Genomic DNA, 25,834 nt, shown 5'->3' with positions numbered 1-25,834 from the left:
TGTTTTTCTCGTTTATATGTAAGTTTAGGGTTATGTTCATAATCCATTTGCTTATGGACATAATTAGTTAAAACTGGTGGATCTATAAAATATTATTGAAGGGGTTAGTAAGACAGCGCAAATTTTTTTGAACGTAATAGCATATACCAACATATGCCAAATGAGTATGTTCATAGTCTATAGAGGCAATTTGTCGAGCAATTAGAGGGCATATTTCAATGGCATCTCAAATTTCAAATGGAAGCACCAACGGTCCCAAATCTTCCATTGAGGATTTCTAAGCTCGGGGTCATATGACCCACCTTGTCTCAAAGTAGATCCGCCCCTGGTCAAAGTGACTTACCAAAATTGTGTTTTGCGCTGAAGATTATACTGCTAACAATAATTTTACTAAAACTATGAAAGCACAATCAGGTTTCTGCCCAATCAATATTCACACAACCATGTGTCTATATCTCTCGTGACGTTGACATGATTTTGTACAACCCTATACTTGTATTTCTCGACATGATTCTGTACAAGCATGTGTCACAACCATATACTTGTATATCTCGACATGATTCTGTACAAGCATGTGTTTGTCTCTCGTGGCACAACCATGATTCTGTACAACCCGCGCTCGAACAGATATTCTACTTGATAGAACCCACATTGCCATTTTCAGTTTCTCATTCTTCAAATTTCTTGATTACATAAGCATGCTTCTATCAATCGAGCAGCGGATTTGACCAGCGTACGAATTAATATTATTATTATTTGTTTCAATTTAAGACGCATCAAATGAAACCATAGAACTTTCGCGGTCCAAAGACACCAAACCGAGGTTTTAATTGTTCCAAATGTTCGCACACAAGCCTACTACTCAAGCACATCATACTGATCTTACAAACCCGAAAAATTCAAAAATCTTCCAAACATCATTGAACGAAGTTGATACATTCACACGACAGCCTTTTTCCTCATCTGCTGCGCGCAGGTGATAACTCAGCAGATCTGGACCTAGATCCCGATGGCGATCTTGATGCTCTATCAGGAGACCTCCAGTGATCTCTTCCGTCCTTTTCTTCGCGCATAGGTTTCCTACAACAGCATAACAAGAACGCACGGCCAACATAAAAGATCAGCATTACGTTCAGATGCATGCTAAATAAAAATCAACCACTTTATAATGACGGCATCGTCCAAAAGATAATGCATACTGAGAGACCTACAGTATAAGCTAGAAAAGTGAAGCAATTGGAAACTCACTTGTCATACTCATCACCGTTGTCATTTGGTCCAGCAACATTGTCATAACCTGGAGAATAGGGTCTGCGATCACCATCTCGCACTGGTGGAAGATCTCGGGGTGATCTTGGGTTGTCTCGGCGCCTTCTGCTTGGTGAAATAGAGTCGCCTCGGCGTCTTGGAACAGGAGAATAGGACCTGAGAAAGTTATTTGTCAATGCATCCACCTGCATCACTGGGTGTCCCAAAACTAATATTAAATGAAATCAGGGAAATCCGCCACCTTCAAAGCTTACCTTGAGCGGTACCGACTTCTAGAACCTGATGGATAGCGTGGTGAGCGTGAACGAGAATGTGAACGTCCTGTGACATATCAGGTACAGAATGGTGATTAGTGTTTAACAGAAATGGCATCCTAGATATAACAAATCATATGGCCCTGGATTTCCGGTGGTCAAGAAAAAGCATACCATAATGAATAGAGTAATGCTAGGGAGACTAAATTTAAAGACTAAAATTGCAAACTAAATGATGTGTCACCAATAGAAATGAGCACGTCTATCAACGCTCAAGTAATAAACCAATCATTGGCTTACATGTCCTTTAGTTTCCAAAATTTAGTCTCCCTAGCGTTACTCATAATGAATATAACTTGTACTGTCAGAAGAAACATACCATAATAAGATGATCGTCTTCCCCCATGATCTGATGGCTCTCTGAAAAAGGTAAAACAGGAAATTGGTATTCCAAACATACAGAACCAAGTTAATAAGAAAGATACCGAGAGAGTGAGAATGAGAGAGAATAGCAGAAACTACCTAACCCTAGTCCTTTGCCGCATCTCCTCCGGCCTTTTCCTTGTCTCTGCTGCAACAACCACAGATATCTCCCTCCCAGCAAAAATCTTCCCATTCATATGATACTGAGCCTCGGCGGCCTCATAAGAATCCACAAACTGAATAAATGCAAATCCCCGAGGTTCCCTACATAGAAGTTCAAAAAAGCTCAGTACAGTACAAAGTAGCAGAAATCAAGAGTGAGCAAAGACAGAATATATAAAGCAGTGACTTTTCAAATTAAGCATGGTAAGTTACCACCACAACGTCATTACTCAGTATACCTTTCTTCACACATCTTACATCAGCTCTGGAGCACTTCCACTTAAGTGGATGCTGAATTTACGTAAAGCAGGTTAAATTGAAGCTTAGTGGCTGACCTTTTCTTTATAGTCAAGTATGAAAGGCAACTTCAAAACATGCAAGTAACTTGGAAATTCTTCCCATTCTTTAAGAAGCACTTGAAATCAACGTTGGCCACAAATTCTTCACATTCTTGTGATTATAAGAAGCACTTGAAATCAACGTTGTCCTCACCAAACTTCTATTGGATTGTTGTAATTATATAATTTCGCTTCATAAAAAAGAAGGATTCTTCATTTGAACATTACTCCTAACTCGCTTGGAGTACCACTATGTTATGCAATGATAAACAGTAGGCCTTCATCAAATGTGAGGCTTGGGCTTGTTTTAACTTCAAATTTCAAACTTCAAACCAACACAACCCCTGACAAACCAGTTCAAAAATTCACTATGAAAGTGGAAAATAAATATTTAAAAAAAAATAATTTATGAAATTCCACATACATTGCACATTGTAAGGAAGGATGCAACAACGTAGATGTATGGAATCTGAAAGAACTAAAATTTCAAATAGCATGCTTATCAACCGAGTTTCACTAGCATGAACTACAAGCACGATATGTAAATAGATGTCGACTTCAAACAAACGAATTCATCCGTTTGAAGCTTTTATATGATATGGATAGTGCTCATTCACTTATCAAACACAGCAAGCTCAGGTTTATTTTTCAAGATTATCACCTACGAAACCATTATCGACTTACGAACAAGCATTGACAAAAGTAAAGCTCACCCAGTGTAGTAGTCCTTGGGAATGTAGACATCCCGAACTTCCCCATATCTTTCAAAGGGAGCTCTCAGCTCTTCAGCTCTGCAAAATTAAACAAAACCCCAGTTTCAGAAAACAGAGCAGTGAAAATCACCAAAAAAATCCAAACTTGTCGTTCACAGGACCTGCAATCCAGAGGAATGTTCCGGACCAAAAGACTTCCATTGTTCTGCTCCTTGCGCCTTCTTGGGGGGCTCCTTCCTCGCCCACCTCCTCCTCCTCCACCGCCGCCGTAGCTCCTCCTCGGAGGACTATAGTACTGTGGGCTGTACCTCCTCATATCCAACACTACAAAAGTACCCAACTCGATTGGTTTCAAGATCACATAGCACGAAGAAGAAACAACCGTTGGAATTAGGGTTTTGCCAATTTTTCTGATCGGGTGAAGATTTGAAGATTCAAGCGAAGAAATTACCTGTAAGTTTCCTGAAGACGGTTAATCGTACTGACAACGGGCGAGCTTCGAAGAAATTGTACTTTTTGGATCTGAAATTTCTGAAGAGAGAGACTGTTTCAAACAATCGAATCGCAACCCTGATTTTAAGAGCCGGCTCGCAGCTTCGACTCTTCGGTTCGGACACTCCATCTGATGACGTACTTTTGATGGGCCGTTGGGCCGGGTTTTCTCTGACCAGTTTTTCCGGGCCCTTATTTCATTTCGTACTATTACCTGTCTTTTCATGCATCTCTTTCAATTTTTCATCGTGAGATTGAATGAATTAAAGAAAATTAATAAAAAAATTACTAAGAAAGGTATACTGTGCGAAGGCAAGTGATAGTTTATTTCTTCACAAATCGTAAGAAGATGTAGTTCATGGGATATACTTTAAATTGTTCTTTCTTTTTTTCGCTTTCTAGGGTTCTACACTCATTCTCCACTCATAAATCTTGGCTGCGTTTTCAATTATTTGAAGATACCTTTGATGGTATTTAGCTGGAATGGTTCGTCAATCGTCAATGCATGTTCAATTCCTCAACATCACAAGGGTAAAGATTTTTAATCCTTTGGCGGTCCTCTTGCTTATCAAAAAGTCCCCCCTTTCCAAGGTTCTAGATTTCTATGAAACATAAAAAATCACCAACAACAACAACAAAGCCTTTTCCCACTAAGTGGGGTCGGCTAATATGAATCCTAGAACGCCATTGCGCTCGGTTTTGTGTCATGTCCTCCGTTAGATCCAAGTACTCTAAGTCTTTTCTTAGAGTCTCTTCCAAAGTTTTCCTAGGTCTTCCTCTACCCCTTCGGCCCTGAACCTCTGTCCCGTAGTCACATCTTCGAACTGGAGCGTCAGTCGGCCTTCTTTGCACATGTCCAAATCACCGGAGCCAATTTTCTCTCATCTTTCCTACAATTTCGACTACTCCTACTTTACCTCGGATATCCTCATTCCCAATCTTATCCTTTCTCGTGTGCCCACACATCCCACGAAGCATCCTCATCTCCGCTACACCCATTTTGTGTACGTGTTGATGCTTCACCGCCCAACATTCTGTGCCATACAACATCGCTGGCCTTATTGCCGTCCTATAAAATTTTATCTTGAGCTTCAGCGGCCTACGACGGTCACACAACACGCCGGATGCACTCTTACACTAAATCCATCCAGCTCGTATTCTATGGTTGAGATCTCCATCTAATTATCCGTTCTCTTGCAAGATAGATCCTAGGTAGCGAAAACGGTCGCTTTTTGTGATCTTCGCTAGATTGCTCCGGTCATTAGTGTGGATAAGTATATAAATGGATAGAGATAGGAAAGCAAACACAAGATGTACGTGGTTCACCCAGATTGGCTACGTCCACGGAATAGAAGAGTTCTCATTAATTGTGAAGGGTTTACACAAGTACATAGGTTCAAGCTCTCCTTTAGTGAGTACAAGTGAATGATTTAGTACAAATGACATTAGGAAATATTGTGGGAGAATGATCTCGTAATCACGAAACTTCTAAGTATCGGAGTGTGGTGTCGTCTTGACTTGCCTTATCTGTCTCATAGGTAGATGTGGCATCTTCTCTGGAAGTACTCTTCCTCCATCCAGGGGTGGTATCTTTAACTGGTGGAGATGCACAAGGTAATGTATCAATTTCACTTGAAGCTTACTTGTAGTTTCAGGCTTGGTCAAGCGCGATACAAACCATGTAGTAGAAGTCCCCCAAGTCGCCGAGCTAGGGGGTCTACTGAAAGAGGTGACAGACAAGGTAAGCAATCAGAGCTCCGACTGATTGTTCACCTTCTCCCCATCTTGCAGCAACATGAAGGATAAAGAGAAGAAAAATGAGAAGAGATGATATGAGATACTTTTGCTTTTGAAGAAGTAACTTTCCACAGGCTTATTCTTGAACTGAGCTGGAGGGTTTTCTGGTTTCCTCCAGAGTATAAGGCCGACTGAAGAATTTGAGGGTCAAAACAAGTCCATCAAATCTAGAGTACGTTCCACCCTGCTGATATGGGATACTTTTGCTTTTGACAGAGTAATGGATGTATCGGCACGTGTGCTGTTACGCTTGTCTCCACATGCTTCCTTGTATCCTTCGCACTTGCCCTATCTGTTCCTCAAGCAGATGCGGAATCTTCCCTGGAAACATAACATGTTGAAGATGAGTACTCGAGAGCAATGCCAGGTAAGTAATCAGGTAAGGGGTTCCAGGCAGTCAGTTCCTGGCTGGAAGCTTGATTCCAAGTGCTGACTGATTGCTCTCTTTCTCCTTGTCTTGCAGGTAAAAACGAGGCCAAAGGAAAAGACAGGGAAAAAGCATGATATGGGATACTCTTGCTTTTAACCCTGATGATATGAGATATTCTTGCTCTAGTATAGCTTGTTTGCAGAGGTATTATCGGGGGGAAAGAAAGCTGAATATTTCGAAAGGCTTCGTTGGGAGTGCCCTCTCAGATATGATGAAGGGTTGAGCATTTTTGCAGGTCTGCCTGTCCGTTGGGGATGGAGGTCGACATATATAGGAGTCTCCCTAACAACAAGTAGTAATGCTATTCCTTTACCCTGCTTGGTCATAGCACGGTAGTGGGAGCTGCCAGTTTCACATGTTTTAACTCTGTCAGAGCACTTTGAAAAAGTGGTCTGTGGTATCTGGCTCTCGAGATTCGGAAAACGATGCCTCTTCGATTTTTGAGAAAGCAATCATGCTGGGGGTCTGGCTCTCGAGATTCGGAGAGCAGTGTCTCTTCGATTTTTGAGGAAGTAATCATGTTGGGAGTCTGGCTCTTGAGATTCGGAGGGCGGTGCCTCTTCGATTTTGGAGCAAGCAATCCTGTTGGGAGTGTTGTCTCGAATGTGAGTAAAGGTTGGGCATGTTTGCTAGTCTACCTTGCCACGAAGCACAAAGGTTGACACACAGGGACTTTCCAATTATCCAGCAATGGTACTGTTCCTTTACCCTCTCTTCGCTTTTGAGAAAGTAGTCATGTTGGGAGTCTGGCTCTCGAGATTCAGAGGACGGTGCCTCTTCGATTTTGGAGCAAGCAATCTTGTTGGGAGTGTTTTCTCGAATGTGAGTAAAGGTTGGGCATGTTTGCTAGTCTACCTTGCCACGAAGCACAGAGGTTGACACACAGGGACTTTCCAATTATCCAGCAGTGGTACTGTTCCTTTACCCTTATGGGTAATAATATGGTAGCTAGACCTTCAAAATTTATGTGTCTAAACTTTGTTAGTGCTGTTTCTTTGCTATTCTTTTACCTTTCTTGGTCAGAGCGATGTAGTGGGAGCTGCAAGCTTCACGTGCTCAACTTTGGCAGAGAACTTTGGCAAAGTTATCTGTGGTACCCATGAGCTATTGTTGCGTGTGACAGGTGCTGACAAGGCTAGAAAAGTAGGTGCCTCTTCGATTTCTGAGATCGGCCCTCGTGGTCTCTGAGCAGCCCAGCTTTTGAGAAAGCGAGCGCCTCTTCGATTGATTCGGAGAACGATGCCTCATCGATTTTTGAGAAAGCAATCATGCTGGGGGTCTGGCTCTCGAAGATTCGGGGAGCAGTGTCTCTTCGATTTTTGAGAAAGTAATCATGTTGGGAGTCTGGCTCTCGAGATTCGGAGGGCGGTGCCTCTTCGATTTTGGAGCAAGCAATCTTGTTGGTAGTGTTTTCTCGAATGTGAGTAAAGGTTGGGCATGTTTGCTAGTCTACCATGCCACGAAGCACAGAGGTTGACACACAGGAACTTTCCAATTATCCAGCAATGGTACTGTTCCTTTACCCTCTCTTCGATTTTTAAGAAAGTAGTCATGTTGGGAGTCTGGCTCTCGAGATTTGGAGGACGGTGCCTCTTCGATTTTGGAGCAAGCAATCTTATTGGGAGTGTTTTCTCGAATGTGAGTAAAGGTTGGGAATGTTTGCTAGTCTACCTTGCCACGAAGCACAGAGGTTGACACACAGGGACTTTCCAATTATCCAGCAGTGGTACTGTTCCTTTACCCTTGTGGGTAATAATATGGTAGCTAGACCTTCAAAATTTATGGGTCTAAACTTTGTTAGTGCTGTTTCTTTGCTATTCTTTTACCCTTCTTGGTCAGAGCGATGTAGTGGGAGCTGCAAGCTTCACGTGCTCAACTTTGGCAGAGAACTTTGGCAAAGTTATCTGTGGTACCCATGAGCTATTGTTGCGTGTGGGAAGTGGGTGATTGAACAGTAAGATTCATGTGTTTTCTACTTCCCCAGAAGTCTTCGACAGAATGCCCATAATTTCCGCAAAGCTGAGTGTGCGTGTGACAGGTGCTGACAAGGCTGGAAAAGTAGGTGCCTCTTCGATTTCTGAGATCGGCCCTCGTGGTCTCTGGGGAGCCCAGCTTTTGAGAAAGCGAGCGCCTCTTCGATTTCTGAGATCGGCCTTCGTGGTCTTTGAGCAGCCCAACTTTTGAGAAAGCAAACGCCTCTTCGATTTCTGAGATCAACCCTCGTGATCTCTAAGCAGCCCAGCTTTTGAGAAAGCAAACGCCTCTTCGATTTCTGAGCAGGCGCCTCTTCGATTTCTGAAGCTCCGTCGAGTGCAGATTTTTATAGGGGCTGGCATTAAGTTCCAAAGCACACTTGAATCTCCACCAGTAGAAGCTTCATTCTTGCACTTCTAAGATCTTGATTTGTCCGACCTCTTCTCTCTTCAACACCTTTGAAAAATGTCTGGCCCCTCCGACCGTCGTTTTGACTTGAACCTTGTTGAAGAGGCAGCCCCGCCTTCTCCAGACAACATATGGCGCCCATCCTTCGTCTCCCCTACTGGTCCTCTTACCGTTGGGGATTCCGTGATGAAGAATGATATGACCGCTGCGGTGGTGGCCAGGAACCTTCTCACTCCCAAAGATAACAGACTACTTTCCAAACGGTCTGATGAGTTAGCTGTTAAGGATTCGCTGGCTCTCAGTGTTCAGTGTGCAGGTTCTGTGTCTAATATGGCCCAACGCCTATTTGCTCGAACCCGCCAAGTTGAATCATTGGCGGCTGAAGTGATGAGTCTCAAACAGGAGATTAGGGGGCTCAAGCATGAGAATAAACAGTTGCACCGGCTCGCACATGACTATGCTACAAACATGAAGAGGAAGCTTGACCAGATGAAGGAAACTGATGGTCAGGTTTTACTTGATCATCAGAGATTTGTGGGTTTGTTCCAAAGGCATTTATTGCCTTCGTCTTCTGGGGCTGTACCGCGTAATGAAGCTCTGAATGATCAACCTCTGATGCCTCCTCCTTCTAGGGTTCTGTCCAGTACTGAGGCTCCAAATGATCCCCCTCCGGTGCCTTCTCTTTCTGGGGCTCTACCGACTGCTGAGACTTCTCCTAAGCAACCTTTGTGAAGGCTCCCTCTTGTGTGTTTATTTTGACTCATGTATATGTACATATTTGTAGCTTATCGGGGATATCAATAAATAAGCTTTCCTTCATTTCAACGTATTGTGTTAAATACACCAAAGCCTTCTTCGCTAAGTTCTCTGAAATTTCTTTTGTTGAAGCTTGTATGTTGAAGCTTTCTGAGTGGAGCATGTAGGTTGGGGTAGTGTTCCCTTAATTTCCCGAGTGAGGAAAACTTCTCGGTTGGAGACTTGGAAAATCCAAGTCACTGAGTGGGATCGGCTATATGAATCTTAGAACGCCATTGTGCTCGATCCTGTGTCATGTCCTTCGTTAGATCCAAGTACTCTAGGTCTTTTCTTAGAGTCTCTTCCAAAGTTTTCCTAGGTCTTCCTCTACCCCTTCGGCCCTGAACCTCTGTCCCATAGTCGCATCTTCTAATCGGAGCGTCAGTAGGCCTTCTTTGCACATGTCCAAACCACCGTAACCGATTTTCTCTCATCTTTCCTTCAATTTCGGCTACTCCTACTTTACCCCGGATATCCTCATTCCTAATCTTATCCTTTCTCGTGTGCCCACACATCCAACGAAGCATCCTCATCTCCGCTACACCCATTTTGTGTACGTGTTGATGTTTCACCGCCCAACATTCTGTGCCATATAGCATCGCCGGCCTTATTGCCGTCCTATAAAATTTTCCCTTGAGCTTCAGTGGCATACGGCGGTCACACAACACGCCGGATGCACTCTTCCACTTCATCCATCCAGCTTGTATTCTATGGTTGAGATCTCCATCTAATTCTCCGTTCTTTTGCAAGATAGATCCTAGGTAACGAAAACGGTCGCTCTTTGGTATTTCTTGATCTCCGATCCTCACCCCTAACTCGTTTTGGCCTCCATTTGCACTGAACTTGCACTCCATATATTCTGTCTTTGATCGGCTTAGGCGAAGACCTTTAGATTCCAACACTTCTCTCCAAAGGTTAAGCTTTGCATTTACCCCTTCCTGAGTTTCATCTATCAACACTATATCGTCTGCGAAAAGCATACACCAAGGAATATCATCTTGAATATGTCCTGTTAACTCATCCATTACCAACGCAAAAAGGTAAGGACTTAAGGATGAGCCTTGATGTAATCCTACAGTTATGGGAAAGCTTTCGGTTTGTCCTTCATGAGTTCTTACGGCAGTCTTTGCTCCTTCATACATATCCTTTATAGCTTGGATATATGCTACTCGTACTCCTTTCTTCTCTAAAATCCTCCAAAGAATGTCTCTTGGGACCCTATCATACGCTTTTTCCAAATCTATAAAGACCATGTGTAAATCCTTTTTCCCATCTCTATATCTTTCCATCAATCTTCGTAAGAGATAGATTGCCTCCATGGTTGAGCGCCCTGGCATGAACCCGAATTGGTTGTCCGAAACCCGTGTCTCTTGCCTCAATCTATGCTCAATGACTCTCTCCCAGAGCTTCATTGTATGACTCATTAGCTTAATACCCCTATAGTTCATGCAATTTTGTACGTCGCCCTTATTCTTGTAGATAGGCACCAAAGTGCTCGTTCGCCACTCATTTGGCATCTTCTTCGTTTTCAAAATCCTATTGAAAAGGTCAGTGAGCCATGTTATACCTGTCTCTCCCAAAAGTTTCCACACTTCGATTGGTATATTGTCTGGGCCTATTGCTTTTTTATGCTTCATCTTCTTCAAAGCTACAACCACTTCTTCCTTCCGGATTCGACGATAAAAAGAGTAGTTTCTACACTCTTCTGAGTTACTCAACTCCCCTAAAGAAGCACTCATTTCATGTCCTTCATTGAAAAGATTATGAAAATAACCTCTCCATCTGTCTTTAACCGCGTTCTCTGTAGCAAGAACCTTTCCATCCTCATCCTTGATGCACCTCACTTGGTTTAGGTCCCTTGTCTTCTTTTCCCTTGCTCTAGATGGTTTATAGATATCCAACTCTCCTTCTTTGGTATCTAGTCGTTTATACATATCGTCGTAAGCCGCTAACTTAGCTTCTCTGACAGCTTTCTTCGCCTCTTGCTTCGCTTTTCTATACCTTTCACCATTTTCATCGGTCCTCTCCTTGTATAAGGCTTTACAACATTCCTTCTTAGCCTTCACCTTTGTTTGTACCTCCTCATTCCACCACCAAGATTCCTTTTGGTGTGGGGCAAAGCCCTTGGACTCTCCTAATACCTCTTTTGCTACTTTTCGGATACAACTAGCCATGGAATCCCACATTTGGCTAGCTTCCCCCTCTCTATCCCACACACATTGGGTGATTACCTTCTCTTTGAAAATGACTTGTTTTTCTTCTTTTAGATTCCACCATCTAGTCCTTGGGCACTTCCAAGTCTTGTTCTTTTGTCTTACTCTTTTGATATGTACATCCATCACCAACAAGCGATGTTGATTAGCCACGCTCTCTCCTGGTATAACTTTGCAATCCTTACAAGTTATACGATCCCCTTTCCTCATTAGAAGAAAATCTATTTGTGTTTTTGACGACCCACTCTTGTAGGTGATCACATGTTCTTCTCTCTTCTTAAAGAAGGTGTTGGCTAAGAAGAGATCATATGCCATTGCAAAATCCAAGATAGCTTCCCCATCCTCGTTTCTCTCCCCAAAACCATGGCCACCATGAAAACCTCCATAGTTGCCTGTCTCCCTGCCCACGTGTCCATTTAAATCTCCTCCTATAAATAACTTCTCCGTCTGAGCAATTCCTTGCACCAAGTCTCCAAGATCTTCCCAAAATTTCTCCTTCGAACTCGTATCCAACCCTACTTGAGGTGCGTACGCACTAATCACATTGATAAGTTCTTGTCCTATTACAATCTTGATTGCCATGATTCTATCTCCTACCCTCTTGACATCTACAACATCTTGTACCAAGGTCTTGTCCACGATGATGCCAACACCGTTTCTCGTTCTATTTGTGCCCGAATACCAAAGTTTAAACCCTGAGTTTTCTAGATCCTTTGCCTTACTACCAACCCACTTAGTTTCTTGTAGGCACATAATATTTATCCTTCTCCTCACCATAACTTCCACTACTTCCATAGATTTTCCCGTTAAGGTTCCTATATTCCACGTTCCTAAACGCATTTTGCTCTCTTGAACTCTACCCTTCTGTCCTAGCTTCTTCACCCTCCCCCGTCTAATAGGATCAAAGTACTTCTTTTGTGTGTCCCGGGTAAAGTTGATAGGAGCATATGCTCCCAAACAACTTTGAGTGGAGTCGTTCGAAAAGAAGTTTCTATGGCCCCCTTGCTCATTTAACACTGCATCCGGGTGCCGATGGGGATACAGCGACCCTTGCTCACTTATCACTGTGCTCGGGCCACACAGCGCGCCACTTACGGGTGACGCCCTAGCTTTAGCGCGATTTTGTTCTGGATTCATCCTGGAGATCAATGCATAATAATCATTCATCAAAGATCGTGCGGTCATAATTTTTTTATTTTTTATATTTTTCACGCAAAACGAGATTGTTTTACTTTTAAAAATATAAAAAGCATTCAATTGTGACCGCACTATCTTTGATGAACGGTTATTATACATTGATCCCCTGGATCCCTAGTAAGGAGATCCGGAGAGGATCTAATTCCTTTTATGATGGGCAATGAAAAACCATTAAAGACATGAAAGAATGCGCAATGCAGACACAACAATGAACAAGTGGCAAGAATACCACAATTTGCGGTAATTTATGTTGTCAGCGAATGGAATGATCGAGTTGATCGAATGGTTCTTCCAAAACCACGTGATCGTATTCTGACAATTGAAGCCATGTTGAATATCAGCGCTTTTGCAGCACCTTTGTTAGTGGATAGCCGGCCGTATCCCATTACTTGAAAAGGCCCCTACATATGGTAATACTAAATGATCGAAAAGGCCCCTATATATGGTAATACTAATTGAAGCCATTTTCAACTCATTTGTTCAGATTTAGGTTTTATATCATTGTTTTTCGAGTGTTTAAACATGAATTATAAGAGATTTTGCACCAAAAAATATATTTTGTAGAACATAAAGACGACAAATTGGTGTTATGGCAGGGGAAAGAAAAACAAATCAAAACAAAAACCCGAAAAAAAAAAATTGAAATAGGGAAGATCGGTATGACGATACAAATCTATGTTTAAGTTTATACAGAGAAACTAAGCCAGTCTGTCTACAACTGCAAAATGACCACCTTCCATCTTTTAGTAAATCCATGAGAAGGAGGAGAAAGAGCTATAAACTTGTGCCTTCGCGAGCCGTAGATAACCAACATCACTGCGTTATCAGAGACGCGGAACATTTCTCCCCAACCCTCCGAATCTGTACAGGAGAAAGTTGGTTTCCGCACCAACACACTTCATATAGGGAAAATATAGCTCCACCAGTAGCAAAAGTCGATGATGCAGACCACCCCCAACTTCGAACAACACTTCTAACAAGTTCTTAGAGATGAAGGGGCAAGAACACGCAATGTGTGACGTACAGCCCACCGCACAGAGGAGCAAACAGTTGACAACGACGTCAACATGCAACTGCAACTGCAGCATCTTCATCAGTTTGAAAGTTATCAGAGTCAACGGGCAAAGGACTCTTCTGGAACTTGTTTCTTAGCTGACCACAAGCTGCATCTGCATCCAAGCCCCTTGTTTGACGTGTGCTGACCGTTACTTTATTGTTCTCCAAAGCAGCTGCAAATGCTTGTACCTGCCAAATGAAATTTTGTCAGAAACCACAACAAATCAGGTGAATAAAAAACAGATTTAAACTAATAAAAAAGCAAATATTGGAGTAAAGAGGTGTTTGTGTTTAAATTGTTTAAAAACAAAATTACATACTGCTTTCTTGGACGGACGTTTATACTCAGAGCCTTCTATTGGATTAAATGGTATCAGGTTCACATGAGAACCTCGTCCCCACTCATGGAGTAGCTCTGCAAGTTCTACTGCGTGGTCTACTGCATCATTGACTCCAGCTGCTCAAAATAAAAATCATTGTCAGGTTGTTAAAGAAAGCACACTGATCAAAAGAGACGAAAATAATTTTTCTAAATCTTATTCCAGTACCTAAGAGTGCATACTCAAGGGAAACCCGTCTACCGGTTTCAGCGAAATAGTCCCTGCAATCCCTCATCAGTGCACTCAGAGGGTATGCTTTTGCACTTGGCACAATTGTTTCCCTCAGCTTCTGGTTGGGAGCATGCAGGCTGATGCACAATAATATGAGAAAAGTTTAGCACTGATTTAACTTCAGAACTCTTCCTTTTTTTTTCTGAACAAGCAGTTCAACAAAAATGCCCCAATAAATACAAATAAGTCATTCCCGTTTAAAAATAATATACCTGACAGCCAATGTCGACTGAAGTTTGTGAGATGCCAGCTTTTTAATTGTATTCGGAACCCCCACTGTAGAAATTGTGATCATTCTTTGCCCAATTTGAATATCCTATAGAAAAAAAAGTCCAACATAAATAAGCTTTCACTTAGATCATAATGCTAACAATTTTTGCATATTTATAAAATAGCATTCCACTTTAATACTAGTAGGAGTTTCATGTCACAAAGTCGAGTTCTTGATTCTATACATAAAACATGGAAACGAAGCAGCTATTAAAAAGCACAAGTAGGGCACCTTGTTTAAACACTGATGTGCTTCAAGAACCGCCTTCAGGTTCATCATTGGTTCACCCATTCCCATGAACACCACATTAGTCACCCTATGGTTGAAGATTTCCTCAATAGCCAAAACCTGGTAATATGAAGGTATCCAGAATCACAATGTATATTGAGTTTACTAGCATACAACAATGGTAACCCTTACATAAAATTTCAATCATGTCTGCGCACAAATTAGATAAACAAGTGAGCATGCAAACAGACCTTACTCATAACGGATTTTGAAGAATGGAAAAGACAGTTGATACCTGCTCAACAATTTCATGCCTCTTGAGGTTTCTTGAAAATCCTCCTTTTCCCGTGGCACAAAAAGAGCAACGAAGAGGGCATCCCACCTGTTTCACCCAAATTAATAAGAAATACTATACGAACTGCACTGCAGTGAACCATGCACAAAACCAATACTAAAACATAACTGCAGGGAAATTTTATCTCAATGGCTAAATCTCATCTCAGAAATCACCTGTGATGAGACACACGCTGTAAGGCGCATCACACCTTTCTCATCTTTAACTGGTATGCCAACAGTTTCAATCAATCTGTTATCCTCCAACTTTATCAACAACTGCAAGAATCAAGGGCACAACTTTTAACCGCTAATACGCTAACCCACAAATTATTTACTGGCAATCAAACGGCCCCCTTTTACAAACAATCATGATCCACGGGAACCATTCAACTTCAAATCGAGTTATAAAAGGATATCCCAACAAAAAATATTCCATAAAAAAAGTCTCAGAATTATCCAGTAACCATCTTCCAAGAAATTACCTTGACAGTGCCATCAGCAGCAGTGACGCTCTGGTAAATGGGTGACCTCCCAACTTTCCATCCAGCTTCCTCAAGCTCATTTCTGAATGCCAGAGGCACTGCAACACAAATCCCCCCAGTAATTAGCATTGCCCCACAAAACACAAAAAACCCAGAAAAAAAAAACAATCTTTTTCTAGAGAGAGAGAGAGATGGAGAGAGAGAAAGTTACCCTGATTGAAGTCCTGAATATCTTTAATCTTTCTTTTGTAAATAAGATGATGGAGCTGCTTCCCTCTGTAGCCTTGCTGTAAATACATTTTCAGAAACAGAAATTAAGTAAATAAATTCAGTAACTTTCAATTCTGCGCAAACAAATTGGGAGCATTTTGTGCTTGTTTACCTGACTGAAGTCGATTGCGAGCTGCTGGAGCTCCGGTTCCGACAAGCCTAGGAGGACTTGGGGGTCGGCCCGTTTGGCTAGGGAGGGAGCGGTGGTAGTGGTGGTGGTGGTGGTGGAGGTGGTGGACATGTTCATGCTCGCCGCTACCATGGCACTAGTGCGGGCCGCGCGTGCGAGAGGAACGGCGCAGACGCGCTGAATTAGCGATGTTGATGAGGCTGTCATCATTGTGCTGTATTGGGTTTTTGGCTTTCGCGCGAGATGAAGAAGATGAAGCAGAGGAAGAAAGAGCGTGGTGTGGCTAAAACCTCAGCGGTTTACTGATATTGGACTTGATATGGGCTTTAGGCCCAAGTTGGATCAAGACAATAAATTGGGTCTTGACCCCCAACCATGGTAAGAGAAATGCTAAAGGAACTCACTTAAAAGTGGAACTATGTCACCTCATGTTTTTTACACAATATTTTATAATGTTGGCAAAATAGTTGACGTTAAAGTTTTAAACTATGAGGTGGTAAAGAGTCCCCTTAGCATATCTGAACATGGTAAAGGGTGGCAACAAATCATGATCGTATTTTTGTTTCGTGTCAATTAATTAATATGTGAATGATATAAGAATTAATAAAATAATTGTTTGGGCCCAAAATATTGGTTTGGGCGGATTTTAGAATTTTTCTTGGCCCGAAAGCATTGCTCAGGGGCCGGCCGTGTCCTATCAAGAATGGGTAGTTAAATCTTGATACAATAAGGAGTCTCAGCAGGATGAGGATGCGGAAACTTGGGAATGAATGCGGCTTGATAAAGGGTTGAGTTCAAAGTCCTAATAGGAGTAGGACTAGCCGAGATAAGATTGGATCGGGGTAAGGAGTCCTAATCCAAGTGTAGTTTTGATTCGATCAGAAGCAGGTTTGCTACTATAAATAGAGGGATGAGTGCATCATTCAAGCCCCCTCCAATTCAACACACAAATTGCCCTGCGCAAACTCTCTCAACAACCTTGAGAATTTTTTTTTCCACCAAGACATCTTCAGTTTGGATAAACAGCACTGTAAAGACAACCAGTGATACCTTTAGTTTGGATAAACAGCATTATCGCCGTAGAACCAGCCGACCGCGGAACACCTTCAGTTTGGATAAACAGCACTACGTCGAGGCCGACTGGTTATCTATCCAAGTCTCGGTCGAGAAAAACTTTCGGGTCTTTATTGGCAGAGGTTATCTCATTAGCCTTTTTGGCGAGGTGAGGTGGGACAGTTTACCAGGGCTCGGCATATTGAACACCGAGTTGTTTTATGATTGGATACTCACAAGTACATTTTAGAGTTCGGCACGCTGACAGTCGAACTACATTCACCATCAAGACATTTATCTCTTTCGAGTATTTGTGTCTATGTAGTCTGGTACCGGTTCAGCGTAGTTACATTCTCACGACTAATATAACTGAGACCAAGGCTGGCGCCAACGATCCGTGAACTTCGCAGAACTAGCAGCCTTGTCTTTAAACTCTAGAACCCGAAGGTCGAGAACGTTCCTTCCTTGGCCGCAATCGCAAGATCGAGAAGTCAGCAGCGCCCAAAGCCGCATCCACACATTTTACTCACCGGCGGAGCTCGACCGTCGAGTTGGCACGCCCCGCACATAACTGAAGGACGTAGTTAGTTTATTAGTTACTCGGCATGGGCACCACATAGGCTTGGTAGTTTTTAGGGTCAACAATAATATACTAGTATAACATACTATTATTCATCATAAGCAAGAAATTTTTTTTTTTAGTAATATAATATTAGTTGAACAATGTTAGTCGTGTGTTTAATTATGTATTGTATGCACTATACACCTCGATTCTTGTACATAACTATGAGAATGATTGTTGAGATCTTAAGAAACTAACAATCACAAGCGATTAGTTTCAGCATTGATATTGTTTATAACTTAACCACCTATGCTTATCATTCATATAATTATCTTCAGTTTATTTACTTTATTTTATAAGCGATATTGAGAGAGGGAGAATTGAACTTGAGTCTTTAGGTGCATTGATAGAAGCCCTTAACCAACGGAGCTACAAGTCCTTTGCAATCGTGGAGCTTCAATTAGTAAGTCAAAATAAAAGAAACAAATGGAGAGCAACATTTTGAAGTGTAGATGTAAAGAATGGCAAATCCTATACCATATGGAAGCCTGGTTAGGTGATCAAGTTGGATCAAGTCCTTCATGATCGATGCTGAAAAATCCACAAAAGACTTGGGGAGGAATGGCACAAAATAAAGGGCGAGCTACGTTGTGGGTTTTTTATGCCGAGTGCTGAAAACTGAAACTGTTGAGTCATAAGCGGTAGGCGAGTCCCACATCGACCAGACCAGATAGAGCGAGCTAGCGTTGGCACTATAAGAAAAGGCAGCCGAAACTAAACCAAATCACGGAGCCATGCGTTGAGCACAAAGCGAACTATTCTTTCGCCTTTTACTAAAGAATACCGTGTGCTCGTCGCTTTAAGTGGCATACGCCTATTTTTGGAGGGGCGCACCTCTGTGCGTGCCCCTTACAAATCTAGTTCATAATTTATTGGTCTGCATTGTGTTAACCTATCAACTTGGAATCCTGCGTGGGAGTCCGGAGAATCACATAGTACCAAGAAGCATGTCAATGTAGGATTAAACCTGGATGTTCCTCATATTCTCCAGCCAGACACTAAAAATGCTCCAGAGAAAAGCAACCAAGAAGACATTCACAAAACAAAACCTGGATGTTCCTCATATTCTCCAGGCAGACACAAAAAATGCTCCAGAGAAAAGCAACCAAGAAGACATTCACAAAACAAAACTGTACAATAATCAACTCTGTCTGCAGTTACGTACAAATTTCAATATTCACCATCTGCCGCCGCCTTGTTCCTATTTCTTTTCCCTCCCTTTCCTTTCAGACTGGATCCCCCTCTTCCTTTGAACCAATAAAACTAATGAAAAAGCATGCATGGATGATGAATGTCTCATGTAGGGGTGCGGGAAGCGGATGCCCTGCGATGGTGAGGAGTTGATGCTTTGTTGACTCCGTTGATACTGCGCCTGCGATGTCTGGGAGCGTGGTTTGAATTTGCATGAGGGTTCGGGCGATGTTCATTTGGAGAGATACCTGCACCCTCCGAGTCAATGGGTTCCTGAAGTTGCTCCAACGCTTTTACCACGTCATTCATGTTTGGCCTAGACTTGGGATCTACAGCTAAGCATCGAATTGCAAGGCTAACTGCTCTGAGGGCTTCACCCAAAGAGTACTGGCCTTCAACACGAACGTCAAATATTTGGATAAATTTGCGTTTGCTTGCAAGGTAAGGTTTGGCCCATTCAACTAAATTCTGTTCTCCCGTTGGCCGGTTCTTGTCCACAGCTCGTTTGCCGGACAATATTTCGAGCATAACAACCCCAAAGCTATACACGTCACTTTTTGCAGTTAAATGACCTAAAAAAAATTAAATAAGGATCAGCAGGGAACAATCATGCATTCTTGACCATATTTAAGATGAAAATAAAGCATTATGGTAGCTGCAGCACGATTAAGACGATGAAACATAGGAACGTAGCTCTTATAAAGCAGAAGTGTGATAGGAAAACAAAGTAATCTAAGGAGAACAAATTGTTTCAACAAGAGTTCTATCTACCTACCACAGCAAAGTGAGGAGTAAGTCAATCATGTATCCTAAAAGTACAGCGAAACTTTCTGCAACTATATGGAGGTGAAACAAATGAACAGGAAAATTAAAACCAAATGCTGGTCATTCATTAGGGGACTGCTGAAGGGAAATATTCCAGCAAGGCCAGGGTAATATGTAGCAGAGGTTTCAGATGCAACATAGGTATTGAGTAGAAATGAAGTAAATGGGAAACAGACTGGTGTACTACCTACAAAGACTGGATAATCTCATGATCATCGTCTATGATGGAATTAGCCTTTTCTTCTTTCTAATATTGATCGGAGCCTGGCTGTGGTTAGAGCCTAGAACTATTTGGTTAGTATTATTAAGTGATCACAATTAGACTGAATTGGTGAATGGTAGATGAAGCTGTAAACAAATATTAGGTTGCTTTTGTATGGTGAACTCAATCCTGTTAACTAAACGTACCTGTGGCCATATACTCAGGTGCTGCGTACCCATATGTCCCCATGACTCTTGTTGAGACATGGCTTGTATCATCGGCTGGGCCATCCTTGGCTAGTCCAAAATCAGAAAGTTTGGCATTGTACGTCTGTTGTTTTTCAATTGAAATTTTGTGTCAGACAGTCTTATACCAGAATTCAATTAGAAGCAATGAAACTCAACAATTAAAAGTCTCGCTTACCGAATCCAGTAGGATATTAGCAGTTTTAAAGTCCCGATATATCACTTTTGCCTCGTCACTGTGAAGAAATGCTAGACCCTTAGCCGCACCAAAAGCAATCTTCATACGAAGGTTCCAGGAAAGTGGTTGAAAGTAAGACGCCCCTGTTCCACCAATAACATTTTAAGCAGTAAGTACTACTTCCATAGTTCATATTGAAATATTTGATTTCCTTAGCAATGGTACTGCTTACTCTAAAAGAAACGGCTAAAAAGTGAAGGAAGTTCATAACTCACTTCTAAATAGATGATTATCCAAGCTTCCGCGAGGCATAAATTCATACACCAAAATACGGTGGTCATCCTCTAAGCAGTAACCAATCAACCTTACAAGATTTTCGTGATGCAGCTGCCCAAGGTAGTTGATTTCCGTCTATAGTTCAAGAGGCTCCACAAAGTTAATAAATTATTCTCTGAAAATATTACATATAACGTTATATACATGCAAAAACTATTATGGAGGAAGATTCATTCAGGTTGGTTCAATATATTAGCTGTTTGAACTAAAAACATCTGTTTAGATTTTCAAATATTTGATTGCACCGAAAAAAGATCAATCAAATATTCGTAAAGTGCATGTAAGCTAAAGAAGGATAGAAGTAATACTCACCAACCATTCCTTGTGACCCTGGATACCTTCTTGGTTTAGCCTTTTCGCAGCAATAACCAAGCCAGTACCAGGCTTGGCAGCTGTTAATGAATTCTCATCAACCCACCCCTTAAAGACACAACCGAAACCCCCTTCACCCACCACACTATCAGGACGGAAGTTCCTGGTGGCATTTTTCAGTTCGTTAAAGCAGAAGTTCTTCAAATTGGAGGACTGCAGGATCTCGCCCTCTGTCCGAGGAGTTGAAGGCACTGAGACAGACGACACCTTGCTATTTGAATGTAAACCTACACATTTCAAATACCATATAACTTGTAAATAATGCTCAACATTTAGTCATCATATAAAAGTTCTAAAAATAATCTATAACATCACAATAAAAAAGAGTAAGGCCAAGTTAGTTGCTTCTGTATACAGTACAGAAACTAAAATCTCAATTTTGATCGATCGACTTTCAACAACAAAATGGTTAGCTTTTGATGATGCCACAGCTTATGAAGTACAATGGTAATCTAACATGGTGTTCGAGGTTCGGTTCCAAGAGGTCTTGATTTGAAACCTCTAGTCCCCCACTCCCCAATTGATGGGGAAAACATATAAGCTCCATTAAATCCTAGAAACTAATCCAAAACATAACAACAAAAGGGTGTAATAAAAACCAGCAAGTCCATGCAAATCTGAGTTAAACTTGATCGTAACAAACTTAAAAGGTTGTGGTTTAAAAAGCTCTAGCCTTTGATATGCCTCTATATAGCAAAAGAAATGGAAGCCAATAAAATTCAAGTTTCTTATTAACTTTGAATAACTTTCTTATTTGGGAGAATCAGAGCAGTAACAATCACAATATCACATAACCCCAGAAGTAGAACCCAACTCAGAATTGCTCAAAACAAAAATTCCAAACAAAATCAACTCTTTCAGCAAAAACAAAACAGAAAACAGCTAGCTGAGCTGCTATAAGCTCCAGAACTGCATGTTTCATTAATCAAATCCGACCAACTTCAATCAAAGTTCAAAACTTTTAATTAACAGAGTTAATCAGAAACTAATTGATTAAACTTAATTACCATTATGGAGGGGGCTGTCAGCTTTGATTCTAGAACTTAGGCAAGAACCCATCACTAGAAAACGCCTGAAAAACGGGTCTTTCCGGACCTAACTGCCAGAAAAAGGAGGAAGAAATAGAAACCCAAGTTTGCAAACAAGTTGAAAAGCGCAAGCAGATGCAGAAGCCCGGGAATCAAAGATGATGTTCTCACCAATCGGTGTGAAAGCTCTCTCAGCTAGGCTTTTTCACAAGCACCTAGCTGTCACGAGCACGCAATAACCCACTAATCGAACAGCGGAAAAAAATTGAAGGAATCAAAGAAAGCTCTTTGCTTTGAACATGGAAGATTTTGGAGGTATATGGGGGTGTTTGGTTGCTGGGAAGGTTCTTTTATTAGACCTTCGGGAAGGACAAAAGCCGGTGTGCTGGTTTGGTATCGCTGTGCTTTGAAAAAAAATTGTTTATATGTTATGAGAATAAACTCATTTTTACTGCTTCACATTTTTAGTTTTTTTTACATTTAAAATTGTAAAAATAAGCTATTTTTCAGTGTTTATCAAAAACATTTTTTAGCTTAGTTTTTTTTTTATACTAATTTTTTTATAAGTACCAAAGCTTGGCATATCCCATTTGAGTAAAGCGGGAGCCTTGTGCACTGCGTAAAATGGGGGTAAGGCTAACCGACATTCACCTCTTCCAGATCCTGCGTAAAGCGAGAGCCTTGTGCACTGGGTATGACAAACCAAAGCTTGACATATCCCATTTGAGTTTTACTTTTCTTTGTCTGCGAGTTGTTTTTTTGGGGGTGGGCGGGGGGAGGAGAGAGAGAGATGCCTAATTTGGATAAGGTCCAACACTCTTTTCTTTGCCATCTTGCAATCCACCTCTTCTCTCTCCTCTCTCTCTCTCTCATGGTGCGTTAGGCAGCTTTTGCATGGCTGCATCCACTGCTGTGCGTTTTACTTCTCTTCCAGCCTTGGATCATCGGCAATGCAGTTTTTTTAAAAGGAAAAATGAAAGCCGACTCTCTCACTCAGGTTACAGGTTTAATGTTGGGTTAATCATGTTGATGATAATGATTAAGCATGAGAATTATTTTGACCGACGGATCATCAGCTGACTAATAATTACTCTTGTATTATTTTTAACTTACATATTATTACATATAACGCGATAAGTGTGAGTTTATTATATACAATATCAATATCTAGAGTACTAGAACTATTATTATAAAGTGAAATTTCAACTTTCCGACGTCAGTTTCTTAAAAGCAATTCCAAGCACAATGTTCTAACGACAATTATTAAGATTTTATATAAAAGAAATAATTTCTTCTTAAATATCAATCGCAATGCTATATGCATGAAAACTTCTGTGTTGAAATTTTTTATTTTTTTTTATGTATTTGACTGATATATAAAATAAATACGAATGACTTCTTATATCATATACGTCAAAGGAGAAATGTTGAAGAGAATCTCTCAAAGTGAGATTTTTATTGTACTCTTTGTCAGCTTACTTTAACGTCAATTCTAGTATCAACATCATAAAATATTATGCAAAAAACATGAGGTGACAAAGAATTTATAAAAAATCTATTTTTCAAAGTCTTCTTAATATTTCCCAAACGAAAGTGTTCTTTGTTGACATCATGGTTTTTGCCTTAAAATGTGCCGTCGCTTGTAGCTCATTAATCATTAATACACAAGGAATAAGAAATACTACAGATGTCTTGCTTTTTTGGTGTGAAAATACAAATTTCTTGCTTTTGAGAGGGTTTGACTAGTGCAATTATCTTGATTAATTAATAATATAAGTGCGCTTCTCTGATCAGCCGATGTGTCACAGTGGGCCCTCCTTTGAAATAGATATTGTATTTGTACCTTAATTGTTGTGAAGCTTCTTCTATTGGGAATAAGAATCCTAATCCTGTGTGAGGATATTGAGGATTCTCAAATTGTGTTCGTTTATTGTATATCGTGTAATTAGTTTTTGTCAGATACTATTTATATTTAATTTTAAATAAAAGTATTTAAAATAATTTCTGGTAGCACGATGTACGATAAACGGACACTATGTGAGGATTTCTAGGATTCTTACAAAGAGGATCAGAAGAGGATCTCATTCTTCTATTGGCACCCCGACTCTTAAACAATTCTTAAAACAAAATCTACCCAAAGTCGATGCATGAAAATGACATTTTTAATAAAATTATTAAAAAAATTGAATTTTATTTAGATTTAATTTGTGTATTGTCTATACTCTACAAGTTAAAGAAATGATGAACAAACGTATAAAAGTCCCCATTTCGTACGGTCAGAACAAGTGGGTAGAAATTAGAAAATTAGAAATAAACAGTCAAATATTTGTTTTAATTTTTCTATGGGGTCAATTTATTAGGTTGCCCTAATTCAGCAATATAATATTTTTCAATAAAAAGCTGGCAACCGAAGTTTAGATGAACAGCGGCTGTAATGATAACGTTTCTAATGTAGCGGAAAAATAAAAGTTGAGGCCATTATATAATGAGTGGATGAATTTAACGTATAAAAAAAAGCCAAGAAAATTAGTGATTATTTGACTTTTTGATCTTTAGCCTTAGCTTAAAGTTTTGTCTTTCCAAAGGGTGCAAAAGACATGTTAAATATTGTGATTCAATTTTATAAGTACATAATTGTGATTAAAGATTGATTAAAGTCTGTTAATGTTTGGTAATCGTTGACCCCATGCTAATATTATAGAGAACTTTAACGAAATGCTCCCGATACTGTTCACTTTAACGAAAAACCACATTTTTATACCAAAAAATCAATTATGGTACTATTCATTTTACCTTTTATTTTGTCCTTATCGTTAAAACTCAAAATTTTCAAGTCATTTTCATTCATTTTTCTAATATTATAATTATTTTTTTTAGTCTTGTACTCACCCAACTCCCCTAATCAGATTCTGATCAATATTATCGAAAAGTATATTTTTTTTGTTGTTGAAAACTTATTGAAAAATTATGATTGGAAAGGTCATAGGCACACAAAATAGGGGTCACAAACATATAGAATATGAGCAACGACATCAACTCACGAGAGATGTGGCTCACGGGCGACTGTCATGCTTTTCCGGACAGAGGCGGTACAACCAGTGCCACCGACCTCATCTATCCATCGTAAGCGAGATTCTTATATACAGTCGAAGATATGCCGTTTTGGCTCATAACATTCATCATGTGATCGTAGAGGAGGGAGGTATATCTTTGAGCACAGCCAAGAATCTTTCCAATTGTGAGAAATGTGCTAGGCTCAGTCCCCGTGCGTAGTTCGGTTCCGTAATGCGTGTAGATCAGTCATAACTACGAGTTGTCGATGTATAGTGTGATGTTCATTTGCATTAACGGCTCACAATCACCTTTTAACCATGATTGATTAAGCCTAGCAATTCCTATTTCGTCTCATTGTAATCACAACATTCATGAATTGTATGAATATATAATATCTTTGCAAGACTTTGATCTTGTGAAAGCTCCTTTTTTTTTTTTTACGTTTTTATTGAGTTGTTTACGGCAGTTATATCAACCGACTCTTTTGGTAGCATTTATCACGTGATCATAGAGAGAGACGTATCCCTGAATACAATCGAGAATCTTCCTATTCTAAGATTCTAAGCTCAATCCTCACACATAAATTAGTTCGACAATACCAATGAACCACTATGAGCTTTTGATTTAGACTTATATACATTAACAACTCACGAGTTATCTTTTTTTTTTTGTTTTGAAAAGTGGGATCCAAAAGGATCGCCAACAAGGAACTTTTATTAAAACAAACACACACTTACAAATCAAACAAAGGCCCAATTTATTCCCAGAAACAAACAATGAACGGGCCTAAAAACAAAGAAAACACAGAAAAAGAGCCCAACAACAGTGAAGCCCAAACAAAAACGAACAACCGAGAACCATCCACTGTGGTCGCCACCG

General features: G+C 40.6%; 3 protein-coding genes and 1 non-coding gene across 5 annotated transcripts; 1 reads left to right on the top strand and 3 right to left on the bottom strand.

Moving 5' to 3' along the window:
* Positions 1–795: 795 nt before the first annotated feature.
* LOC103435148 (serine/arginine-rich SC35-like splicing factor SCL30) lies at positions 796–3,830 on the bottom strand. Of its 2 annotated transcripts, none has more exons than XM_008373540.4 (8): positions 3,611–3,830; positions 3,321–3,483; positions 3,160–3,237; positions 2,046–2,210; positions 1,903–1,943; positions 1,524–1,590; positions 1,258–1,425; positions 796–1,080 (listed from the first exon to the last, which is right to left on the bottom strand). In XM_008373540.4, the coding sequence occupies exons 2-8, from the start codon at positions 3,473–3,475 to the stop codon at positions 960–962; spliced, it is 795 nt and encodes a 264-aa protein (XP_008371762.1). In that variant the 5' UTR covers positions 3,476–3,483; positions 3,611–3,830; the 3' UTR covers positions 796–959. The 2 variants fall into 2 exon arrangements, with proteins under 2 accessions (XP_008371762.1, XP_008371759.1); XM_008373537.4 differs by having other exon boundaries at positions 1,249–1,425; positions 3,611–3,802.
* A 9,274-nt stretch (positions 3,831–13,104) lies between these two features.
* Positions 13,105–16,145, bottom strand: LOC103435111 (uncharacterized). The gene is made up of 10 exons (XM_008373504.4): positions 15,832–16,145; positions 15,661–15,736; positions 15,450–15,547; positions 15,142–15,243; positions 14,927–15,013; positions 14,635–14,751; positions 14,345–14,448; positions 14,070–14,209; positions 13,842–13,978; positions 13,105–13,710 (listed from the first exon to the last, which is right to left on the bottom strand). The coding sequence occupies exons 1-10, from the start codon at positions 16,057–16,059 to the stop codon at positions 13,528–13,530; spliced, it is 1,272 nt and encodes a 423-aa protein (XP_008371726.2). The 5' UTR covers positions 16,060–16,145; the 3' UTR covers positions 13,105–13,527.
* A 2,109-nt stretch (positions 16,146–18,254) lies between these two features.
* Positions 18,255–18,371, top strand: LOC114826202 (U5 spliceosomal RNA). The gene has a single exon (XR_003775123.1). It is a non-coding gene; the product is annotated as a U5 spliceosomal RNA (small nuclear RNA).
* A 269-nt stretch (positions 18,372–18,640) lies between these two features.
* Positions 18,641–22,389, bottom strand: LOC103435121 (receptor-like cytoplasmic kinase 176). The gene is made up of 6 exons (XM_008373513.4): positions 21,881–22,389; positions 20,814–21,100; positions 20,441–20,576; positions 20,166–20,308; positions 19,949–20,072; positions 18,641–19,287 (listed from the first exon to the last, which is right to left on the bottom strand). Exons 1-6 carry the CDS (start codon positions 21,930–21,932, stop codon positions 18,821–18,823), a joined length of 1,209 nt encoding a protein of 402 aa, XP_008371735.1. The 5' UTR covers positions 21,933–22,389; the 3' UTR covers positions 18,641–18,820.
* Positions 22,390–25,834: the final 3,445 nt, after the last annotated feature.

Source organism: Malus domestica, chromosome 07, assembly GCF_042453785.1.
Source record: "Malus domestica chromosome 07, GDT2T_hap1".
Classification (NCBI taxonomy): domain Eukaryota; kingdom Viridiplantae; phylum Streptophyta; class Magnoliopsida; order Rosales; family Rosaceae; genus Malus; species Malus domestica.
Note: the sequence above shows the minus strand (reverse complement) of the source record. Positions and strands in the feature narration are given on the sequence as shown.

Bases quoted from the DNA above. Each gene is read 5' to 3' on its own strand.
- LOC103435121 (XM_008373513.4), bottom strand. From the start codon at position 21,932: ATGGGTTCTTGCCTAAGTTCTAGAATCAAAGCTGACAGCCCCCTCCAT. The intron at 21,101-21,880 runs GTAATTAAGTTT...TGAAATGTGTAG, and splicing joins TGACAGCCCCCTCCATAATG to GTTTACATTCAAATAGCAAG. The intron at 20,577-20,813 runs GTGAGTATTACT...CTTGAACTATAG, and splicing joins AGGGTCACAAGGAATGGTTG to ACGGAAATCAACTACCTTGG.
- LOC103435111 (XM_008373504.4), bottom strand. From the start codon at position 16,059: ATGATGACAGCCTCATCAACATCGCTAATTCAGCGCGTCTGCGCCGTT. The intron at 14,752-14,926 runs GTATCAACTGTC...TCATATTACCAG, and splicing joins GGCATGAAATTGTTGAGCAG to GTTTTGGCTATTGAGGAAAT. The intron at 13,979-14,069 runs GTACTGGAATAA...TATTTTGAGCAG, and splicing joins CCTTGAGTATGCACTCTTAG to CTGGAGTCAATGATGCAGTA.
- LOC103435148 (XM_008373537.4), bottom strand. From the start codon at position 3,475: ATGAGGAGGTACAGCCCACAGTACTATAGTCCTCCGAGGAGGAGCTAC. The intron at 3,238-3,320 runs GTCCTGTGAACG...TTAATTTTGCAG, and splicing joins AACATTCCTCTGGATTGCAG to AGCTGAAGAGCTGAGAGCTC. The intron at 1,426-1,523 runs GTAAGCTTTGAA...TAACTTTCTCAG, and splicing joins AGAAGTCGGTACCGCTCAAG to GTCCTATTCTCCTGTTCCAA.